Source organism: Pelophylax lessonae, assembly GCF_965119305.1.
Source record: "Pelophylax lessonae genome assembly, chromosome: 1".
Lineage (NCBI taxonomy): Eukaryota > Metazoa > Chordata > Amphibia > Anura > Ranidae > Pelophylax > Pelophylax lessonae.
The window spans coordinates 673,453,537-673,476,887 of record NC_138768.1 but is presented as its reverse complement, the minus strand read 5'-3'; the positions used below and the strand labels follow the sequence as shown (position 1 = coordinate 673,476,887).

Genomic DNA, 23,351 nt, shown 5'->3' with positions numbered 1-23,351 from the left:
GATACTACGACCTCCGTAGGAAACCCTCTCCCCAATATGCCATTGGGGATCTTGTCTGGCTTTCTACAAAAAATCTGAGATTAAAGATCCCTAGTAAAAAACTTGGACCTCTATTCTTGGGACCTTTCCCAATAAAGAAGCTTATTGGAAAAGCTGCAGTACAACTCACATTACCAACAGACCTCAAGATACATCCCATCTTCCATGTGTCGCTACTAAAGCCCCATGTTCCTAACCAAGGAATAAGGCCTACCATATCACCTCCACCTCCTGTACAAGTTGAAGGTGGAGAAGAATTTGAGATAAAGGAGATTCTGGATTCCCGTATACATAGAAGAAGACTCCAATATCTAGTACGATGGAAGAACTATGGGCCCCAAGATGACACCTGGCTGGATACCTCCGATATACATGCCCCTAGACTGATTCGCAATTTCCACTCGAAATACCCGGAAAAAACAGTTCTAGAGGCCTTCCGGAGCCGGCCTTAAGGGGGGGGGGGTACTGTAATGTTCTGGTACCTCTGGTACCCTTATTTCCACATTTCTCTCTTAATATTGCGTCCCATCTTGCTATCCAAATGGGACGCATACACCTTTAAGGGCAATGACATCATCGCCGAGCGCCGCTATGAGCGGCTATTTCAATCGCCGGCTTTCTCTCACTCATTGCTCGTTCAAACCGCATGTTCACCGCACCTTCTCTTGCGAAGCTGGAGCTGCTGGCTATTCCCTTTGCCTGAACTGAACCGGAACCTCGCTGCCGATCCGTATCTCGCTACTGGATCACCTCTCACTACTGAACTTTGTTACTACTACCTATCTAGTGATAAGTACCCCACAGGGGATTCCTTACTAACCTGCACTTCTACTGTCATCTACTGCATATACCAGGACTCTCTCTATCTAAGCTATTTCCTATCATCTGCATAGACTGTTAGCTCTTGGGACTACCATCAACTATTCTTGCACTAGGTTACTCTGTCTTGTATACTCCATCTGCTGTCCCCTACCATCTGCACTATACTTGACATTAGAACCTATCTGCTTACTACCATCACCTAAACACTCTCCTAATACTACTCCTAGGTGCTCACCATACTATAGCCTGTCTCTCACCTATATACTCTCACATATACTATCCCTCCATTAACATCAGATTGAATGTATGTATATTGCATAAACAGGCTGTGCACAGTGATGAAGTCCTGAGAGTTGGATATGTTTGTTCAACAGAATCTCTACACGACTACTGAGTGTGACAATTCTGCAGCTGCAAATCCATCCACTAACAAAAACGCATGAGCGTTACAGTATTCTACAAGGGAGGGACCCCAGGGATCTCGCGGGCCGCAACATAATAGAAGGTGAGGTGGAAACTCACTGGTAAACAACCACTGAGAGATGGAATCTCTCGACAAAAGATGGTTCTACTTGGCAACATGTCTCAAGAGCACCATCTTTCAAGGGCTGTCCTGGAAGACAACATAAGAAGTGTGGATTTGACAAACAGTAGCACAAAAACCACAGTGTCCCCAAACCCCCAAAATATACAGGTTCAGTTAATACAAATTTCTTAATTGTTTGCCACTATATGTGAGCACAGATTCATGGATTATTGTATATACACTACCGTTCAAAGGTATGGGGTCACCCAGACAATTTCATGTTTTCCATGCAAACTCACACTTTTATTCATCAAATAAGTTGCAAAATGAATAGAAAATATAGTGAAGACATTGACGAGGTTGGAAATAATGGTTTTTATTTGAAATAATTTTGGCATGCAAACTTTGCTTTCATCAAAGTATTCTCTATTTGTAGCAATTACAGCCTTGCAGATCAAGTTGGATTGACTTGAAGGGCACTTCTTACGTAGCATACGGTCAAGCTGCTCCCACAACAGCTCAATAGGGTTGAGATCTGGTGACTGTGCTGGCCACTCCATTACAGAAAGAATACCAGCTGACTGCTTCTTCCCTAAATAGTTCTTGCATAGTTTGGAGGTGTGCTTTGGGTCATTGTCCTGTTGTAGGAGGAAATTGGCTCCAATTAAGTGCTGTCCACAGGGTATGGCATGGCGCTGCAAAATGGAGTGATAGCCTTCCTTATTCAAAATCCCTTTTACCTTGTACAAATCTCCCACTTTACCCAGCACCAAGGCAGCCCCACACCATCACATTTACAGATGGTGTCAGGCACTCCTCCAGCATCTGTTCACTTGTTCTGCATCTCACAAATGTTCTTCTGTGTGATCCAGACACCTCAGACTCTGTCCATAACACTTTTTTCCAATTTTCCTCTGTCCAATGTCTGTGTTCTTTTGCCCATCTTAATCTTTTCCTTTTATTGGCTAGTCTCAAATATGGCTTTTTTCTTTGCCACTCTGCCGAGAAGGCCAGCATCCCGGAGTCACCTCTTCACTGTGGACATTGAGACTGGCGTTTTGTGGGTACCATTTAATGAAGCTGACAGTTGAGGACATGTGAGGCATCTATTTCTCAAACTAGAGACTCTAATGTACTTGTCCTCTTGCTTAGTTTTGCACGAGGCCTCCCACTTCTCTTTCTATTCTGGTTAGAGCCTGTTTGTGCTGTTCTCTGAAGGGAGTAGTACACACAGTTGTAGGAAATATTCAGTGTCTTGGCACTTTCTCGCATGGAATAGCCTTCATTTCTCAGAACAAGAATAGACTGTCAAGTTTCAGAAGAAAGTTCTCTTTTTCTGGCCATTTTGAGAGTATAATGGAACCCACAATTGCTGATGCTCCAGATACTCAACTAGCTCAAAGGAAGGCCAGTTTTATAGCTTCCCTGAGCAGCACAACAGTTTTCAGCTGTGCTTTAATATTCTTTTCATTTGTGTTCATGAGATGGCTTTTAAAAATATTTTCATTTAGTATTTAGGCTTGCAATCTAGCACTTTAATATTCTTTTCATTTGCACTCACGAGATTGAAGATTTTTTCATTTACTACCTCCTTTATACATACATAAAGCCTTTAAAAAAAAAAAAAGACAGATTTACTTATCTGGCTGATCCCGATGCCTTCTCCACTTGACTGGCTTTCACTCTTAAACACATTTAGCACCCGCATTGCCAAGTGACATGTTTGTTTATACGTCGCTGCATGCTAGAAAGAGGCAGAGCATGTCATGAATCAGGAAGAAGCCTCCCACATCCATCCCTCTGTACATTACTGTTGCCCTGAGTCAAGCTATCACTCTGCCGACATACAGTTTGTTACTTCTCTGCCTCCATTTTCTAACCATTAGAGAGTGGAGACAAGCACTGAATTGTATGTTGGCAGAGTGTAAGCTTGATCAAGGCAACCAGGATGCTGCAGTACCCCTGTTGAGCTCAGACAGCACCTCTGTTGAGAAAGGTTAGGCTATTTGTAGAAGTGTTAAAATCCTAAGTATTTTAGCCTCCCTAGTATATTCAGAGCAGTGCTACTATAAGCCATCAGTATTTTTATTAAAGGCATTTTATGAATCATATGATCAGAGCACTTTAACCACTTGCCAACCAGACCATAGCTGAATGACGGATTCAGTGCGGTCGGCTAATTCTGGTAGGGCGTACAGGGACGTCCTCCCAAAGTCGCGCTTTCCGCGCGCCCACTGGGGCGCACACATGGAAGTGTCCTTGTGTATTACAGATTGTGGTCCAATGACAGCGGCCCTTTACCACGTGATCGTTCTGTCCAATTACGGAGGGATGAGTTGACAAACATGTCCGGTTCAGTTTTCCTTGCACGCTGTACACACCGATTGCTACAGCGTGCGAGGAGGGAGACTGCAGCAATGCTCTTGCTCACCCCGGCCTGATCCATGCCTCATTCATGCCCATCGGTTCCTCAGCCATGCCACATCAGTGCTCATCCGTGCCTCAGCCATGCCACATCAGCTTACCAGTGCCCTACACAGCACCTCATAAAAGTGTAATGGGTAGTCAGGAAATACGATTTGTAATTTTATGTCCCTAGAGCACCAAATGGTGATCCCTGCATGTCGGGGCTCTGTATGTGGCTATGCTGTGTAAAAGTCTCACACATGGTATAACCATACTCAGCAGGAGTAGCAGAATGTATTTTGGGGTGTAATTTTTGCTGTGAACAGGCTATTTGTTAGAAATATCTTATAAATGGACAACTTTGTGTAAAAAAAAAAAAAAATAGCTTTCATTTACTTTCCACATTTTCCAAAAACTTGTGGAAAAAGATGACATGGTCAAAAGACTCACAATGCCTCTTAAATTATGTGTTGGGGTGTCTGCTTTCCAAAATGGGGTCATTTTGTGGGTGTTTCCATTGTCCCGGGGGTTCAGGGCGTTCAAAAGTGTAATAGTGTCAGGGAAATGGCTGTGAAAGAATTGGCATTGCTGCCAATACTAGAGATGGGCACATCAGTTGCATTCCCATGCCATACGCATTGGCAGAAGAATGGCGAATCAGCGAACGCATAACGTAACAGACAAGGCCATTTGCTGGCCTATATAAGACCTTTGCTGATTCCATCAAATTGCTGGATTGTCCTCAGCCTTCCTGTGTTCCTGAGCCTCTGTGGACTTTCCTTGGACTTCCAGTTGTGACCAGGCTTGTTCCTGACCTGTCTGATCTCTTCTCCTGGCGTTGACCCTCTGGCTTGCTCTGCCAACCTTGCTCCTGGTTGATCATCTGTGTATGACCTTGGCTTGCTTTACAGACTTTGCTATTAATTACCTGCCTGCCTTCCTGTGTATGACCCTGGCTCACATTACGGACTTCCTGATTCTGCTATCTGCCTTTGCCCCTGGACTGATTACCCATGTATGATCCTCAGCCTGGCCTCTACTCCTGTTTTCTGTGTGCACAAGTTTGCCAAGTACATCTGGAGTTTCCCAAGAGACATCTATCTTGCTGTGTATCCTGTCATCTCCAGCATCCACCAGGTGATCACTGGCCCAGCTCTTCAGTACCCTTGTTGGCAACCTGTGCTTCTTTGGGCGCTACACCTCCTGTATCACCTTCGGGGGTGTACCGCACTTAGCTGCAACGGGGGCCCTCTCAGCACTTTGGCCTCGGATCAGGTAATTGTCATTTGATGTGAGAGCACTGAAAGCTGAAAATTGGCCTGGTTAGGAAGGGGGTATAAGTGCCCAGTGGGTAAGTGGTTAAGGTTCTAGCAGACAGACCCTATCTTCTGGTAAGTGTGCCTTTTCTAGCTGCCAACTTTGTCATTTCTTATATTTCTAGTATCAGGCTTTCTGCTGTCAGGGTCAATTTACACTTTAGTGGTCTGTCGCAGTGTGGTAATATGCATTGCATTGTGGTAGCACGTTATAATGATGCGATATACCTTTTCAGAAATACAAATAAATGAGAGAAACATAGGTCAGTAAAAAAAAAAAAAAAAAAAATTTATTATCCATATAAAAAGTGCCAAAATATTCACCAACATTGTATCCTATTCCAACGACTTGCTCACTCTAGTGACCAAAAACCGCACATACAACTAATCACATTGCTTTGCACGCATATCCTGTTCACATATTCCCACAGTAGCCAGAGTCCCTTGACACTGGATATGTTGCATTTCTGTTAGCAGATGTCCAAATGTCCAGATTCATATAGGCATGGAAAGGATTGAATCTGGAAGAATACTCCTGCTTGCACATCATGGAGTGACTTCCAATATGATCAGAATGTGGAGGGGAGCCGCTAACAGGGCAGAAGCCGTCAAATACGTCATTCTGTGGAGCCCAAATGGATCCAAACAGTCCAGACATGGGAGACAAACTTCTAGTGCTGGAGAGGTAAGGCTGTAAATACAAAACAAAAACAAATATCAAAAACAAATATCAAAATCTAAGCCAGAAAATAATGGTGGAAACATTGATATTATTGCATGTGCTATAAAGTGACTTACAAGAAAAAAAATAAAATTATGCTCGCCACTTGGATTGTCCCCTAATGTGATTGGATTGGAAGACTAATATCTGTAGCAAGTTTTAGACCGGTCATACAAACCAGCAGACAGAAAAGGTAGGGCCTAAAATCCCACTTACAAATTATACTAAAACTTGCAACTGAGTTCTCACCCATTTGGGGAAGGTGGCTTCTGGATGGTTTCTTGTTCAGGGCATGCTTTCCTTGTTCTATGGTTTAAAAATGTTTAAAATATGGAGCCACTAACTGTACATTTAATAGAAAGCAGGTTTTTCCACTATGTTAATGTCTGCTTGCAACCTCTAAATGGCTGCATAAACGTAAGCCTAAAGCCCCGTACACACAGTTCAAATGTTGGGAGACAACGGCCATTTAAAAAAAATAATTACGTTGGTTTGTCTGTTAGGCTGGCTTCTGTCAGACGTGCATGCTGGAAAACCAGCAGCCGACCGGTTCCCGATCAGCACTCTCAGCCAATGGCACTGATCGGAGTCTTCTGGCAGCTCAGCAGGGGAGATCACTAAATTAACCTTGCATGGTTCGTACAATTGCTCAGACCGGAGCTGTCAGTTTTTTTTTTTTTTTTTCTTTCATGCAACCCTGTTAGTGTGTACCAGGCTTTAGGTTAGGTCTGGTACACACCGCTGACAGATCACCATACATCCACACAAGCAATGTTGGTGCAGTGATCTCCCCGCTGTGCTTTTGTATTTTGACAGGGGGACTCTCCTCCTCCCCGATCAGATGCTTCTTATCCAGCATGTCTCTGACAACAGCCAGTCATTAGACTGGCTTCTGTCGTACAAAATGTACATGCTGACCAAATGTTTCGGCCCATATTACTCAGCATTAGTCTGCTTTCCTTGACCCCACACGCACTTGTTACCTCGTTTTTGTAGAATCTGAGAATGCTTTATTTGAATTTCTATTGATACATAGTGACTGTTGACTTCCTATTTGTAACAGACTATTTTCCTCTTGAAAGAATAAAAAAAGAATAAACTTGCAAATGAACACAGGTTTTTGTTACTAAAATGTTGTGTGTGAGAAAACAAAAAACTGTTAACATCCTGTAGTGAAACTGCAACAGTCTACACAATTTATTACAAATATAAATAAAATTATTAAAAAAAAAAACATGTTACATAAGGGGTTTAAATACAAGGTAAAGAGCATAAAACTGTATTCAAGTGGCATTTACTTACAGAAGTGCTAACATAATTTGCTGGTTCCCAGGAGTTTGGCATGGAAGGTGCAGGTGGAGGGGGTGGTGGCGGCGCTTCTGGTGGGTTTATGTTCCAGGTAGACTGACAATGATCAATAAAAGCCGGATTCTGGACTTCAGGGCATGAAAAGCCATTGTGGTAGTTCATGTTTTCTGAAAGAACAGCACAGTATTGACATACTTAAAAAAAAGTGGATTGTACGGAATTGAGATAAGAGAATAATAGCTCAGACAGCACAATAGCAACATTCACCCACAATTACTCAAAGGTCTTACAAGGCAATGTGTTTTGTCCTAAATGGTATGAACCTTTTAATGAATTTTTTAACAGCCAGGATTCAACAATCTGAAGATTGAGGTTTCCAGGCACGGGTCCCACAATTGAGAGCTAGCAGCATACTCTGCACCTTGCTGCAAGCTGTCAGGCTGAACTATGGTTCCCAAACCTGTGATCACCATGGCAACTATGATAGCTATTTGATAGTAAACTAAACCTCTACAAACTACAGTTATCACTGTAATTCCTTCTGTGTGCACAGAAAAGGGCTGTCTCTTGATAACCTGCTCTTAATTTACACATTACTATATATGTCCTATAGTTGGGAGCTCAGATAGCTTAGAGTTGGAGATCAAGCTTTATATGTGCCTTGACGTAGCCATGTGGATTTACGTGCATTTGAAAGTATAAGCTACAATAGGATTTTTGTCCTCCGAAGAAAGAAAATCCTTTGCTAGGAGTCCATTAAAGTTGTAAACCCTTGCATAGACCCAGCAAAGTGGTTGGCCTCAGATGATACACAGAGATTAAACAGATCCTCCTACATAAGTTGTACCTGTTTATCTGGGGTATTCTCTTCTCTATATCAGTTCGAAAAAAATTATCCGAGAGGTCAGAAAAAAGTGGACAGTTACATTCTGCAGAGCTCAGCAAGGAGAGCTGATACACACACACACACACACACACACACACACACACACACACACACCTTTACACAGCACATAGGAACAGAGCTGAGGCTGTAATTCTGCTGGAGATCTCTTCCCTGTCACCATTTTTCTCTTGGTGTAAGGACAATTTGTCAGAAGCAACTCTTGAAGATAGCAGGGGGACAGGGCAGCAGAGCAGGGGGAAGGGGCAGCAGACAGAAATTACATTTGGTTATCTGGATAAAGACAAGTACACACTATAGAGGGATATGCTTAGTTCATATTTCATGTCTGAGGTTTATAACCACTTTAAGGGACCACAGAAATCTTTATGCTGTTGGGTTATACTGCGCCCTACAGGAGAAATGGACAGTGCCAAAAAAAAAAAAAAGAAAAAACAACACCAAAACTTTAAGCCAGCACAGAATAATCCCACCTACTACCAGCATGAGTCAGTTTTCTTGCCATGTAGCACTGAGAGCATGAATATAAACACAGGCTAGGACTTGTGTGCCTCAATGGTCACTCAATTGTGTGTCTCAAAGGTCAGGTGACAGTCTTCCAATCAGGGAAACACAGTTGCTTGATGCCAAAAAGCACTAACAGGTCTAGCAGTAGATTGTACTTTCACAGGAAAGGGTAGAACCTAATCCCGGGAAGCATAAGATTAGATGAAGGTTTGCCTCGGCCAGTTTTCTGGAAGGAGAAACCAAAGCACCCTTCCAGAGACCCTTTGATATGACAAAAAGAGAATCAATCTTTTGAAAGAAGCAGTAGCTGAGATATTGACTGTCACAGCCCAACGCACATTAAGACAATAGAAGGAGTTTGCCTTTGGGTGAACTGGAACCAGACAGAGGGACGCAAGAACAATGCCCTGGTTGATATGAAAGGCATAACCTACCCTAGGCAAGAAGGAAGTCCCGGGCCTCAAAAACCAATTACTACAACGTTTGAAAACTCGTTTTAGAAAGGTGGGCACCTCACTGATAAGGGCCAAAACGTTTTTAATTTGAGAGTAATGGCAGTAGAGTCCTCAAGGGTCAAGTTCATCAGTCAAGGACTGGGTCAATTCAGACTCAGTCTCTGCACCTGAAGACTCAGAAGATGCCAAATGCGGTTAATGAATCACAAAGAATCTGCAGTGCAAGGCGCAGGAGCGTTCTTGTGTCTTCTACGGTCAAAGTCAGCAAATAATTAGGTGATTTGAAGCAAAGACTTGAACAACTGTAGTTAAAACCTCAGCTGAAAAAGTCAAGAAACCGGCCACACCCAACGAACATAAACAGGACCCGTAGCAGTTAGAATGAGAGCTAGAGGCACCTGATTCAGTGTCAGAATCAGACATGCATCTGTAAAACAACATAAGGCTCAGGGTATAAAGCAAGGCCTCAGGCACTCACAAAATCCAGATAGCTGGCAGCTATCTGACCTTCATCTGCTAGCAGATGAAGGTCAGATAGCCACCAGTGACCAAAGTCACTGTAGTTGGGCAGCAGAAACAGCTTGAAGTTTTTTTTTTTTTTACAAGAAACATTTTTATTTTACCAATTCACAGTACAGTAAAAAAGTGCCTTCAAGAAATGCACCATTTGGATTTATAGCAATTGAACAGAATATATAGTGATCAAACTTTTAGGGAGTTTTTGTGGGTGAGACAGAATAATAAACTAAACTAGGCAGCCTAAAGTTCCTGTACCACCAGATGAAAAGTTGCTAATGGCACTGTGACCAGCTTCTCTGAAGATAGAACCGATTTATTTTTTAATGGGAAATCTTACTGAAAACACTTGCTAAAGCAATGGCTACTACAAAAAAAAAAAAAAAAAAAAAAAAAAAAAAAAAACAACCTTAGGGGAGAAAATGCTTTGTAAAGATCTTTATCAAGATGCTTTACATCTCTAGACTGTTCATTACTACTTGACTACGATCTTGTTAGTGGCAACTTCTCGTAATAAATAAATGGATAAGACTGTTTCCCAGTACAAATAAGAAGAGCACCCAAAATGGAGACTGCTGTGTCCTATATTACCTGGGCACAGACCCGTCAGTAGACCCAATGGTAGTCCAAGAGGGTCTCAAATGATAAGTGGGGAGCCACCGCAGCCTAATGTAACTAGGGAATAAAAAATGGAAGGGGCCAAAGAAAAGCCTCTGAAGAACGGCTGCATAAAGGGATGCTCAGACCAACTTTGTATGAATAATCAAAAATTCTTTATTAAGGATCAAAGTAACACATTGTCTAAAAATTACCCCCGTCATAGGGGAACAGTATACAAAACATGAAAGGATACAGAAAATGAACTGACCACACACAAGACATAAAACCAAAAAAGAGATCACACATACAAGGCCGGCCTCACACATACACTGGAAGATCAGACCAGCAATGGCCGGAGTAAGCTGCATACATTCCAACCGGGAATATCTGAATGCTGCTATCTCATCGGTTTGCTGGTCGGCATGCCACGATGATGTAAAGTACCTGGTATGATTAATAACCAATATAGCTGCACCAATGGTTCAAAAGGTTGAGAACTTCAAACTTTAAACTCTAATTTTGTCAACCCTATAATTCAAAATATGCTGTGAACTATTGCAATGCAATGCAGATCTAAACCTATACACTTCTACTGTCATTGAGAGGCATTTCACCATGAAAGAGGGAAGCGTCTAGAGGAATGTCTGCACACCGATTAATATAAACTGTAAATAAAGCCAGTCCTTGACATGGATGATGGCTAGTATCTTGAAAAAGATGAAGTTCAAATCCTCAAATAACTTTTGGTTTGCACAATCGGGCCAACTTAGAACCCCTATGGCAGAGAGTCTCTTGCTGTAATAGTGAGTGGGGGTGCGGGAGCAAGGGAGAGACGCAGTATATGGGGAGGACTGCGCGGGCTCACACCAAACATAGGCTGTATCCCATACTGGTCAATTGTGCCATTGGCCAGGTGACGGCCGTGAATTGATTGGCATATATCCACTGTATAGCTGGGTCAGCTTGGTGGTCACGGCCTTTTCTCTATCCCCTTTATAATGAATGCTTATGCTCACCATGCACTGGAAGTCTTGAATGAAGGGACATCTGCACAACTCCTTGGGGTAATTTTAAAGTGAAGGCCCAGACATTAAAGGTTCCGCTCCGACATGCCACGAGGGGATGGCGTGTTCCGAAAATTGCAGGCGAACAACGCTATAGACGGAGGCTGGAACGCAGCGGTGGCTCTTCCGGGTAGTGTGTTGCCGGCGTGTGACGTCAACGCGTTTCGCGTGCGTGACGCACGCTTCGTCAGGACGTCATTGGAACGTAAGGGAGGAAAATAAATAGGGAGATGGCCTGATTAGAAATTGCCATTAGGTGGCAGTGTTGCAGCCATTCCTCTATTACAGCCTCCCGCTGAGTTAAAAACCGGATGGAATAACACCATCATGTGGTAAGAAATAGGTAATGCACAGTATTAGGTATTCTTTTGTCAAGCATGGCGTGGCTCCAGAACGGTCAACCGCGGCTCAATAAACAACCGAATATCACTCAAAGGCTTAAGAAAATAGCACACTTAAACAATGTAGGAATTGTCACATTCACCATGCAGTTTATTGATTACCTGTAGTGCTAAATCAATCACATTATTTTTAGTTGTCTTGCGTCAACGGCACATACAACTTGGAGATACCGATGCACTATTTAAACAAATTCCCAAAACAATGAATGGCATACAGAGGCCATTCTTGTTTCGAGAGAATTATTATTCTTTTTCAAAACTACACCGGTTTATCACTTCAAGCTGAATAGTTGTTTAGCAATCAAGGCATGAGCAGATGTTATAATTATGAATCTTTTCAGAATTTTTAAAGGAAAGATAACATGCCTTACATTATGAACTCTTAGATTATACATGAAAGTGGCCAAATTACTGTACTGGGTGGCACTATATTGTCTAGATTTCCCGTGACCCGAGATCCATATCAGTGTATATAAAAAATATGTAATATATATAGGGTAATAGTCCAATTTCATAAAGAACATATAAGATTTCAATCATATGGATATCAAATTAACGGGAATATCATATGTATTAAAGGGTGTAAATGGAATAGACTGGTGAAGTATGATGTGGCGAAAAACATAGCACCCTCTGTCTTATTGTTCTGCAGATGAATGTCACATGATATAACCAGTCTTACTCCCTATCATCGGGCCATGTATTAGAACTGACAGTACTACGGCTCAAGAAATATACTGAGACTCATGTCAGTATTCAGTCCTAAGGGTACCAAAGTTTGGAGACGAAAAATCCACGCCTTCTCTTCTTTTAAGAGGACTCTATCGAAGTCGCCTCTTCTGGGCGATATCTTTAAGGCCCAAAAACCCATTACTTTTAGACCGGAGGGGTCGCTGTTGTGTTTTTCGGCAAAGTGTAGGCCGATAGGAGTCTCTTCCTTGAGGCGTACACTTTTTAAATGCTCCCCTATTCTAATACGCAACTGCCGTTTGGTCTTACCAACATACATTTTGTGACATGGGCACTGTATAATATACAATACACGGGAGGTGGAGCAGTTTATGAAGGACTCAACTCTATATGTCACTTTTGCTTGTGAATCTGTATAAACCTGTGATTTTATCACATGGTTGCAAATCTGACAGTGACCACAGGGGTACATTCCCCTTAAGGGTGGTAATTCAGTAAGCCAATTGGTTTTGGTGGTACGAGTGAATTCAGATCGTACTAAATGGTCACCGAGATTTGTAGCTCTTCTAGCCGTTAATAGTGGACGTGGGCCAACTATATTTTTAAGTTGTTCGTTATTCTGTAATATGTGCCAGTGTGATTGAAGGATCTGTCTCACCTCATTCCACTGGCTACCATATTTGGTGATTAGGCGTGGTAGATTTGAATTCTGAGGTTTTGGCTTATTTTGAGTCAAGAGCTCATTTCTATCTCTCGCTGCTGCCTGTCTTTTTGCCCTCCTAATAACTTGGTGAGAGTATCCCCTCTCACGGAATCTCGCATACAGGTCTTTAGATTCTTGTAAATAATCTTCACCAAATGAACAATTACGCTTTATGCGAATATATTGTCCTACAGGGATCCCTCTGATTTGACTGATTGGATGATGACTGTCTGCCCTAAGGAGGGTATTGGCGGCTGTTGGTTTACGAAAGGTAGTGGTAACTAATTTTCCATTTTTGAGCTCTATATTTAAGTCTAGAAAAGAAATTGTTTTCTTATCGACTATATGGGTCAGATGAATATTACGCTGATTAGAGTTGAGTTCTAACATAAACTGCTCCAACTCAAGTGGCGTACCTGCCCATACCATGAGCACGTCGTCTATGTACCTCAGCCAGGTCAATGCGTGGCTGAGGTACATAGGCGAGGTGTACACCACCTCTTCCTCCCACATGCCAAGATGTAGGCATGCATATGACGGTGCCCACGGGGCACCCATGGCCGTCCCTCTAATTTGCTGGTAAAAATAGTTGGAGAATTGGAAAACATTATTCAAAAGGGAAAATTCAAGCAATTCCAGAAGAAATTCATTTTGTGAACCCTGCAATGGATATTTCTGTTCAAGAAAATGATATACTGATAGAAGCCCCCAGGAGTGGGGAATAGAGGTATAGAGAGACTCAACGTCTATTCCAACAAGTAATACTTCCATATTGAACTCAAGATCTCGGATCTTGCTCAAGACGTCCCCCGTATCTCTCACATACGAGGGAAGGTCGAGAACAAGATCCTTGATCAATGAGTCCAAGTATTTACCAATCCTGTCCAAAGGACCCCCACAGGCAGACACTATAGGTCTGCCCGGGGGGTCAACCGGATTTTTATGTATTTTTGGTATAACATATATTGTGGGTATATTATATTCAGAAACCTGGCTTTATTTACAGTTTATATTAATCGGTGTGCAGACATTCCTCTAGACGCTTCCCTCTTTCATGGTGAAATCATGTTGATAATTCAGAGCCTATATGCCTCTCAATGACAGTAGAAGTGTATAGGTTTAGATCTGCATTGCATTGCAATAGTTCACAGCATATTTTGAATTATAGGGTTGACAAAATTAGAGTTTAAAGTTTGAAGTTCTCAACCTTTTGAACCATTGGTGCAGCTATATTGGTTATTAATCATACCAGGTACTTTACATCATCGTGGCATGCCGACCAGCAAACCGATGAGATAGCAGCATTCAGATATTCCCGGTTGGAATGTATGCAGCTTACTCCGGCCATTGCTGGTCTGATCTTCCAGTGTATGTGTGAGGCCGGCCTTGTATGTGTGATCTCTTTTTTGGTTTTATGTCTTGTGTGTGGTCAGTTCATTTTCTGTATCCTTTCATGTTTTGTATACTGTTCCCCTATGACGGGGGTAATTTTTAGACAATGTGTTACTTTGATCCTTAATAAAGAATTTTTGATTATTCATACAAAGTTGGTCTGAGCATCCCTTTATGCAGCCGTTCTTCAGAGGCTTTTCTTTGGCCCCTTCCATTTTTTATTCCCTGTTTCCCAGTACATCCTATGCACAGACTTTCACACCATAACGCTTTTGTGTTCCATCAAATTAGTATTTAAGTGGTAGGTTTAAGTATGGCAACAAAATGGAGAATACCGAGAAGCAAAACAGATATTTAAGTGGAAGGAAAGATAAATCAGTCTTTAAATTAAAGAATGCTTTTCATAGCTTCAATGGTGCTGGTCATTTGCTCTTTTCGGTTTCCAGTGAATGGATTACTGCTCCTTCGAGTGCTTGTCTGGTCACATTTTCTGCTGTGCTTAAAGCATGACCACTTAAATCTACAGTCCGATGGTGCTTTAGGAAGAATGGCAGAATGAAGCGGCTATAAAGAATCTGAGATCCATTCCACGAGAAAGGAGCCATACACCACAGCAAGAATGCACTTTCCCAGATAGTAAAATGGAAACCAGAAGAGAAAAATATCCGAGAAAAATTCCACTACGCTGAACACGCCATAAACCACCCAGTAAGTCAGCCATATTGTGTCATCTTTTTTGTCCGGGCTTTCAATGGCCTTAATTGAAGTGTAAGCAGGATACACAAAGCCAATCAAATTGCAGACCAGAGAAGCCCCATGGCCAAATACCAGGTACAAGCCCAGAGAGCAGAGGGAGCCGCTAGCCAAGTAATTCTTCTGGATACCGGTCTTCTGCTGCACTTTCCCCAGCATCCGGGACACGAAGTTATCCCCATTGATGTAGTTGTTGAACCGTTCCCGGAGAGAGGCCATGGCGGAACTTCCCCACTCTTCACCCCGGACAGCTCTCAGGAATCGGATCAGCTTGAAGTTTTAGATGGCTCTTCACAAGAAGGAACACCAGTTAGAAGATCCTTCAATGCTGTAAAAAGAAAGAGCGTGGGGTGCACACACTCCTTCCAGCTGATGAATTCAGTGCTCAGTCCCAGTCTAAACCCCTTCTGAGGTGGAAACTGCTACCCAATAGGTGAGTCTTCAGAGACAGGGCAAGCACTGTAGAAATGTTAGTGGCTTTCGACCTGGAAAGAGCACTGAAGATCAGATGCAGAACTCCAAAAGGCAGGCAGGGGACAGCTGCAATCAAGGAGCCAAAGCTCCAGTAGCATTGTCAATTGAAGAAAAAACTACATGGAAAAAAGGTGCTGGCAAAAAAAAGTGTAAGTCTTTACAGCAGCAAAAGACACTAGGAACAAAAGGTAAGTCAAAAAACGGAATTTTTGTAAAATCTTACCGTAAAATTCCTTTCTCTGAGTCCTCCGACAGTCGCCGCCCCTTCCCAAGTCTTCACCAATGGGTATTGACCTTTGCTCCGTAGGAGTAGCTAGGCAACAAGAATTGTTAATACAAAAGCTTTTAGCATAGACACACCCCTAGGGGCTGTCCCCTCAGTCAATACCTCCCTGCACCAGCATTCCCAACTCAGTTTGGTAGCATAGCAGTAAGAGTACACAAAAACCCCAAAAGAGGGGCGGGGGGCGGCGACTGTCGGAGGACTCAGAGAAAGGAATTTTACGGTAAGATTTTACAAAAATTCCGTTTTCTCTTACGTCCTCCGACAGTCGCCGCCCCTTCCCAAGTCTTCACCAATGGGACGTCCCAAAGCAGTGTAGACATGAGGGGTGGGAGACGCAACCATGGAAAAGGCAACGCAGTACCCACATCAGAGAAAGGAACCTTACCACAGTAAGAGAACCAACTGGGCAACAGGAACACGTGCTCAACAGGAGCAACAACCCAGGAAAGACAAGTAACCCAGGGGTAAAAACACCCCAATAACCAAGGGCCCAGAAAAAACAAGGGTCCCTAAGAAACTGCCGCACTGAGAACTTTACGGCCAAAGGAGGCATCGGCCGATGCCTGAACATCCACCTTATAGAATTCTGAGAAGGTGTGAACGGACGACCAAGTCGCCGCCTTACACACCTGGGCCACAGAAGCCTGATGACGGTAAGCCCAAGACGTACTCAAGGATCTGGTAGAGTGTGCTTTCACAAGGAAAGGTGGAACCTTCCCCTTCAAGGCATAGGCTTGCTCAATGATCTGTCTGATCCATTTGGCGATGGTCGCAGCCGACGCCGCCATGCCCTTCCGAGGTCCCTCAGGAAGGACAAAGAGGGAATCCGACTTGTGAAACGATTTAGTGGACGACAGGTAAACCCTGATCGCCCAGACAACATCCAAGGAATGTAAGGCAACCTCCTTCGGATGCTTAGGCTTCGCGCAGAGCGAAGGCAAGACAATGTCTTCATTAAGGTGAAACTCCGAGATCCTTTTCAGAAGAAAGGAAGGGTTAGGTGGCAAGACCACCTTATCCTTGTGAATCACCAGGTAGGGAGAGCTGCAGGACAAAGCCGCCAGCTCCGACACCCTACGAGCCGAAGTGATCACCACCAAAAAAGCAACCTTTTTGGACAACAGAGACAACGAGATCTCCCTGATCTTTTCAAAGGGAGCCTGTTGTAACACGGACAGAACCAAGTTCAAGTCCCATGGAGGCAAAGGTTCCCTCCTAGGAGGGGCCAAATGTCGCACCCCCTGAACAAAGGTGCTAACCAATGAATTAGACGCCACAGGGCGTTGAAAGAGAACGGCCAGCGCAGAAATCTGACCCTTAATTGTGGCCAACGCCAAACGCTGGTCCACTCCAGTTTGGAGGAAAGCCAACACTCTCGACACAGAGTATGAGCGAGGAGAATACCCCCTGGACTCACACCAGGCAAAGTATGCTTTCCAAGTACGGTAGTAAATTTTTCCCGAAGAGGCTTTTCTAGCCTTGATCAAAGTGGGAATGACCTCAGGGGAGAGACCCCTATCCTTCAGGACCTGGCTTTCAAAAGCCAGGCCGTTAAAGCCAGCGACTGTAAAGCAGGATGGAATATCGGCCCTTGAGACAGAAGGTCTTCCCGAAGCGGCAGGCGCCACGGAGCGTCAACTGCCAGATTTACGAGGTCGGCGTACCAAGACCGGCGAGGCCAGTCCGGCGCCACCAGAATCACCGTGTGCGGTTCCAAAGCCAATCTGCGAAGCAGCCTAGACAGTAGTTGAATCGGTGGAAAAGCATACATCAGACGATACTGATGCCATGGCGCCACTAACGCGTCCGAGGCGTCCGCCCGAGGATCGCGCGTCCTTGCCACGAACCTTTCCACCTTGTTGTTTAGACGAGAACAGGTCCACATCTGGAGAACCCCACTTCGCGCACAACATCTGGAAGACATCCGGGTGAAGGGACCATTCCCCCTGGTCCAGGGTCTGGCGACTCAGATAGTCCGCCTGCCAGTTCTCCACCCCCGGTATGTGAACTGCAGTTATCGCCGGGACGTGGGTCTCGGCCCAAGACAGAATTTCGGCCACTTCCCGAGCCGCCCGGGCACTCCTGGTGCCCCCTTGATGGTTGACATAAGCCACCGCGGTGGCATTGTCCGTCTGAACCCGAACCGGACGGCCCCGAAGCCGGTCCGTCCAGCGCAAAAGGCAAAGTTTTATCGCCCTCAATTCCAGAATGTTGATCGGAAGGGAGGACTCCTTCTCCGACCAAGTTCCCTGGGCGGACAAAACGCCCAGAACACCACCCCAGCCCGACAGGCTGGCATCCGTGGTTATCACCGTCCACAACAATGGACGAAAAGACTTGCCCCCCCCGACACCGACGGGGACTGGAGCCACCACAGAAGATCCCTTCTGGTGCTGTGGCTCAACGAGATCCGCAGATCCAGGGATTGCGGCTGCCCGTCCCACTCGGCAAGAATCTCCGCTTGGAGACCCCGCGTGTGAAATTGGGCAAAAGGGATCGCCTCGAAAGCCGAGACCATTAAACCCAGACATCTCATGCATGTCCGGAGAGACGAGTGCCGGTTGTCCCTGAGGGACCTGACCTCGTCCTGAAGAGTCCGAAGCTTGTCTTCCGGCAGGAAGACCTTCGATGTTCCTGGAGGGAAACGCCAAATGGAAAAGGATTTAGGAAAACTAGAAAAATGGTCAGAACTCTGGCAACTGAAATTTAATGTGGATAAGTGCAAGATAATGCACCTGGGACGTAAAAACCCAAGGGCAGAATATAGAATATTTGACACAGTCCTGACCTCAGTATCTGAGGAAAGGGATTTAGGAGTAATTATTTCAGAAGACTTAAAGGTGGGAAGACAATGTAATAGAGCAGCACGAAATGCCAGCAGAATGCTTGGATGTATAGGGAGAGGTATAAGCAGTAGAAAGAGAGAAGTGCTTATGCCGCTGTACAGAACACTGGTGAGACCTCACTTGGAGTATTGTGCGCAGTACTGGAGGCCATATCTCCAGAAGGATATAGATACTCTAGAGAGAGTTCAGAGAAGAGCTACTAAACTAGTACATGGATTGCAGGAAAAAACTTACCAGGAAAGGTTAAAGGACCTTAACATGTATAGCTTGGAAGAAAGAAGAGACAGAGGGGATATGATAGAAACTTTTAAATACATAAAGGGAATCAACTCGGTAAAGGAGGAGAGCATATTTAAAAGAAGAAAAACTACCACAAGAGGACACAGTTTTAAATTAGAGGGGCAAAGGTTTAAAAGTAATATGAGGAAGTATTACTTTACTGAGAGAGTAGTGGATGCATGGAATAACCTTCCTGCAGAAGTGGTAGCTGCAAATACAGTGAAGGAGTTTAAGCATGCATGGGATAGGCATAAGGCTATCCTTCATATAAGATAGGGCCAGGGACTATTCATAGGATTCAGATATATTGGGCAGACTAGATGGGCCAAATGGTTCTTATCTGCCGACACATTCTATGTTTCTATGTTTCTATGCTTTGACAGAGTCCAGAATCATTCCCAGGTAGGGAAGACGAACCGAAGGACACAGAGTCGACTTCGGAATGTTTATAGTCCAACCGAACTCCTGCAGTGTCCGCATCGTGGTGGACAGGTCGGTCACCAGGCTCTGACTGGCGTTTGACCGTATCAGGATATCGTCCAGATTCCCCAAGACAGCAATGCCCTGTGCTCGCAACAGGGCCAGAACCGGCGCCAGCACCTTGGTGAAAACCCGCGGAGCCGAAGCGAGACCGAAAGGTAACGCCACGAATTGGTAGTGATCCTCCGCAATGGCGAATCGAAGGTACCTCTGGTGACCCTCGAAAATGGGGATGTGCAGGTACGCATCCTTCAGATCGATGGAGGCCATGAATTCCCCCGGACTCAGGGCAGCCACCACTGAGCGCAGGGATTCCATGCGGAACTTGCGAACCCGCACAAAGCGGTTCAGAGCTTTCAAGTCCAGAATCGGACGCACTTTGCCCTCCTTTCTGGGCACAGTGAACAGATTGGAGTAAAACCCCCGAAATCTGTCCCGATGAGGCACCGGAACAACCACCCCTTGGGCCCGCACCGCCCGGTGCAGATCCTGCAAGCGCTCCGGAGACAGCTGAAGATTTGAGGGAAAAAAATCTGCCCGCCGGCCGAGAGAGAAATTCGATCTTGTAACCAGATCGAACGATTTCCTGAACCTATCTGTCCCGAATGCGGGTCAGCCGAGGTTGTGGGAAACCGCGCAAAGCCTCGCCAAAAAGGCGAGATCCCGCGTAGGGAAAATCTGCCAGCGTCTTGCGAGAAGATTGGTCGACCGACCAATTTTTCAGCCAAATCAGACGACGGTTCAGTATCGCCACGCTGGACAGGTGCGCAGCCAAGGGAGCTAAATTCAAGTCCGCATCACACAAGTACATGACACCCTGATGGATCTGGTCCACCATAGCCAACGTGGTAGGCGAAGCTGAATCAGCCACCAAGGTGCGTCTAAGCATCTTTGTCCAATCTGCAACAGCCTGTGCCGCCATAATGGAAGCAAAAATAGGCTTCAGCATAGAACCAGCAACCATATAGGCATGACGGGCAAGAGACTCCATTCTCCTGTCCGTAGGGTCCCGGAAAAGCGGGGTATATCCTCAGAAGGCACCGCAGTAGCCTTGTTCAAAATGGCTACCGTGTGATCCACCTGAGGCGCCACACACCAACGCTCGTCGGTGGAGGGCGCAAACGGATAAAGCAGTTTAAACTTATTAGGCACAGTAATAGGCTTCTTTAAATTGCGCCACTGTTCATTAACCGTATGGTGAAATTCAGAAGGACAGGGAAAAACCTGCGCTGATTTTCGCGTCCTCTGCGTTCCAAAGGAGGACACCCTAGCAGGCGGAGTAGGCTCATCCTCTAGGTGCAAGGTATCTTTTATGGAAGCAATCAGCTCATTCATGAGTGCAAGCTCTTCAGGCGAGCCAGGGGGAGAAACATGCACCCCCTCCACCTCTGCCTCCCCCTCGGACCCCATAAGGTCCAAAGATGAGCGGGACCCCGAGAAGGGCACGCCAGCCACATCGCCCTCTGAATCAGAGGAAATGGACACCCTGGCCTTTTTTGCGGATCGTTCAGCCATCAGCATCTGCACCTGAGACACTAAGGAAGCCACCACAGCTGTCAGATCGGCCCCCTCGGGGGGTGCAGCAGCCCCCTGGTCCCCCACCAGGGTGGGGGGAAACTTGCTATCCTGAGAATCCATGCCCCAGTAATGAAAAGTAAAAAAGGTACTGGCCCTTTAACACCACGGCGAGCGCAGCCCACCGCACACTACTGTATGCACCGACCCCGCAGGGATAGATAACACTGAGCAAGGAATGACAGGACAAAGAAGGTAAAAACCTGGAGAGAGCACAACAGGCTGCTGCCACCGATCGCTGTTCCCAGAGGAAGAGGAAGTGATGCAATAGCTGGCTGACTGATATAGCCTATGAGGCTCCGCAAACATGGCCGCCCGGCTGAGGGATGAGGCTACAGGAAAATGGTGCCGACATGTGCTCGGATGAGCACGGCCCGCCAAAATGCCGGCGAATGGCGCCAAAACACGGCGCTGTACAGGGACAGGGCCGGTCACAGCATGCAAGCAAGAAAATGGCGGATCGCCGCAGCGGCCGCCGCAACAACATGTCTGCACCCAGAGCATAACTCACAGCAGAGCAGGATGGCCCCCCCTCGCAGCCCACAGGCAGTGTAGCCATACAGGGACCTGACAGGGAGCCCGCATTTACACAGACATGGGGGGTACTACACAGCCACAGACTGACACCCACACAGAAGGTCCCCACAAAGTAGGTGCTTACCGTACCAGATGGCGTGGGGAGCCGTCTCCAGCGAAAAACCGCCATCAAGGCAGACAGGGAGTGTCGCAGCCAGGACGCTTGTGGACTGCAGCCATAGACCGCAGCATGGCGTCCAGTGAGGTAGCCACCTCACAGGCAGCATCCCTGCAGCGAACAGGGATGGGTCGTTCAATATGCCAGGGCAAACCTAAGCTGAACGCTCGATGGCAGGCTGCGGATCCATCCGGCTCTCAGCCCTGGGATCCAGGGCGGCCAGTCCGAGACCCAGCTCCGCATGATGATTCTTCATCCGAAGATCCCTAAACTAAAGCTGACAAAACAAACAGCTAGTAAAGAAAAGAAAAAAATACTTGAAATAAAATCAAATAAAGGGTAGAAGGCTGAGACTGAGCCCCAGCACAGGAAAGCCAGCTACTCCTAAGCTAGGCAAGATCAAACTGAGTTGGGAATGCTGGTGCAGGGAGGTATTGACTGAGGGGACAGCCCCTAGGGGTGTGTCTATGCTAAAAGCTTTTGTATTAACAATTCTTGTTGCCTAGCTACTCCTACAGAGCAAAGGTCAATACCCATTGGTGAAGACTTGGGAAGGGGCGGCGACTGTCGGAGGACGTAAGAGAAATCCTATTTTCTCTTTCGTTCATTGAGGGACACAGCTCCTGATTCTTCTTAACCATTGGGTTGTCTCAAAGCAGTGTTAAACATGATGGGTGGGAAAACAATAGAAATAAATTCAAGGCTAATCATAGCCAACCAGGTAACCTAGAGCTCAACCATAAACAATTGGAGCTCACCTAAAAAAACAATACACCCTCAAAGAGGACCAGGTCCTTTAAAAAGTGGCCAGCAAAACCTTGCGGCCAAAAGAAGCATCCGCAGATGCCAACATAATCACTTTACAAAAAAAAAAAACCTTCGTAAAAGTGTGCACCGACGACCAGGTGGCCGCCTTGCAAACCTGCATCACTGACGCTTGAAGACGGAAAGTCCAGGAGAAACTAAGCGCCCTAGTAGAGTGCGCCTAAACAGGGAAAGGAGAAACCTGACCCGACGTAATAGGCCTGATCCATCTGGAAATGGTCACAGAAGAAGCGGACACTTTGTGGGATCAGTCTGTGAGCACAAATAGAAAGTCTGACTTCCTAAAAGATTCTAGCTGCCAGGTACACCCTAATTGCATGGACCACATCGAAGACACGCAAGGCAATTTCCTTCAGATGTTTAGGCCTAGGACACAGGGAAAGCAACACAATATCTGCATTCAAATTACAGTCCGAGACCACCAAAGGAAGGAATGCCGGACAGAGGCAAAGCACCGCCTTAACTTTGCGAATCACCATAAGGTGAACGACAGGATAACGCCGTCAGTTCAGACACCCTGCATGCAGAGGTGATATCCACCAAAGAATGCCACCTTCTGGGGCAGCTTAAGCAGGCATCCACCAGAATATTTTCAAAGAGAGACTGCAGTAAAGCACATTAGGATTCTAGGGCGCTAACAGAGCCCGCACGGAAAGAACCAAATGTCGGACACCCTGAAGAAAAGGTACGCACCAGGGAGTGAGTGGCCAAAGGTCGTTGATGGTACTCAAGCCAAAGTTCTGTTCAACCCCCCATTGAAAGAAGGTTA

The 23,351-nt window shown here is 45.5% G+C and overlaps 1 protein-coding gene and 1 pseudogene across 2 annotated transcripts in view; both read right to left on the bottom strand.

Annotated features, from left to right (window-relative positions):
- Positions 1 to 5,408: 5,408 nt before the first annotated feature.
- The window catches only part of TMEM131L (transmembrane 131 like), a 267,525-nt gene continuing 249,582 nt past the window's right edge, over positions 5,409 to 23,351 (bottom strand). The window contains exons 34-35 of the mRNA XM_082263743.1: positions 7,133 to 7,305; positions 5,409 to 5,800 (exon numbers count right to left, since the gene is read on the bottom strand). Coding sequence (XP_082119869.1) covers positions 5,525 to 5,800; positions 7,133 to 7,305 — 449 coding nt within the window. The 3' untranslated portion in view covers positions 5,409 to 5,524. The remainder of the gene's footprint in view (positions 5,801 to 7,132; positions 7,306 to 23,351) is intronic.
- Positions 14,611 to 15,377, bottom strand: LOC309560166 (receptor expression-enhancing protein 6-like; annotated as a pseudogene). Its single transcript has one exon. The product of its transcript is annotated as a receptor expression-enhancing protein 6-like (transcript).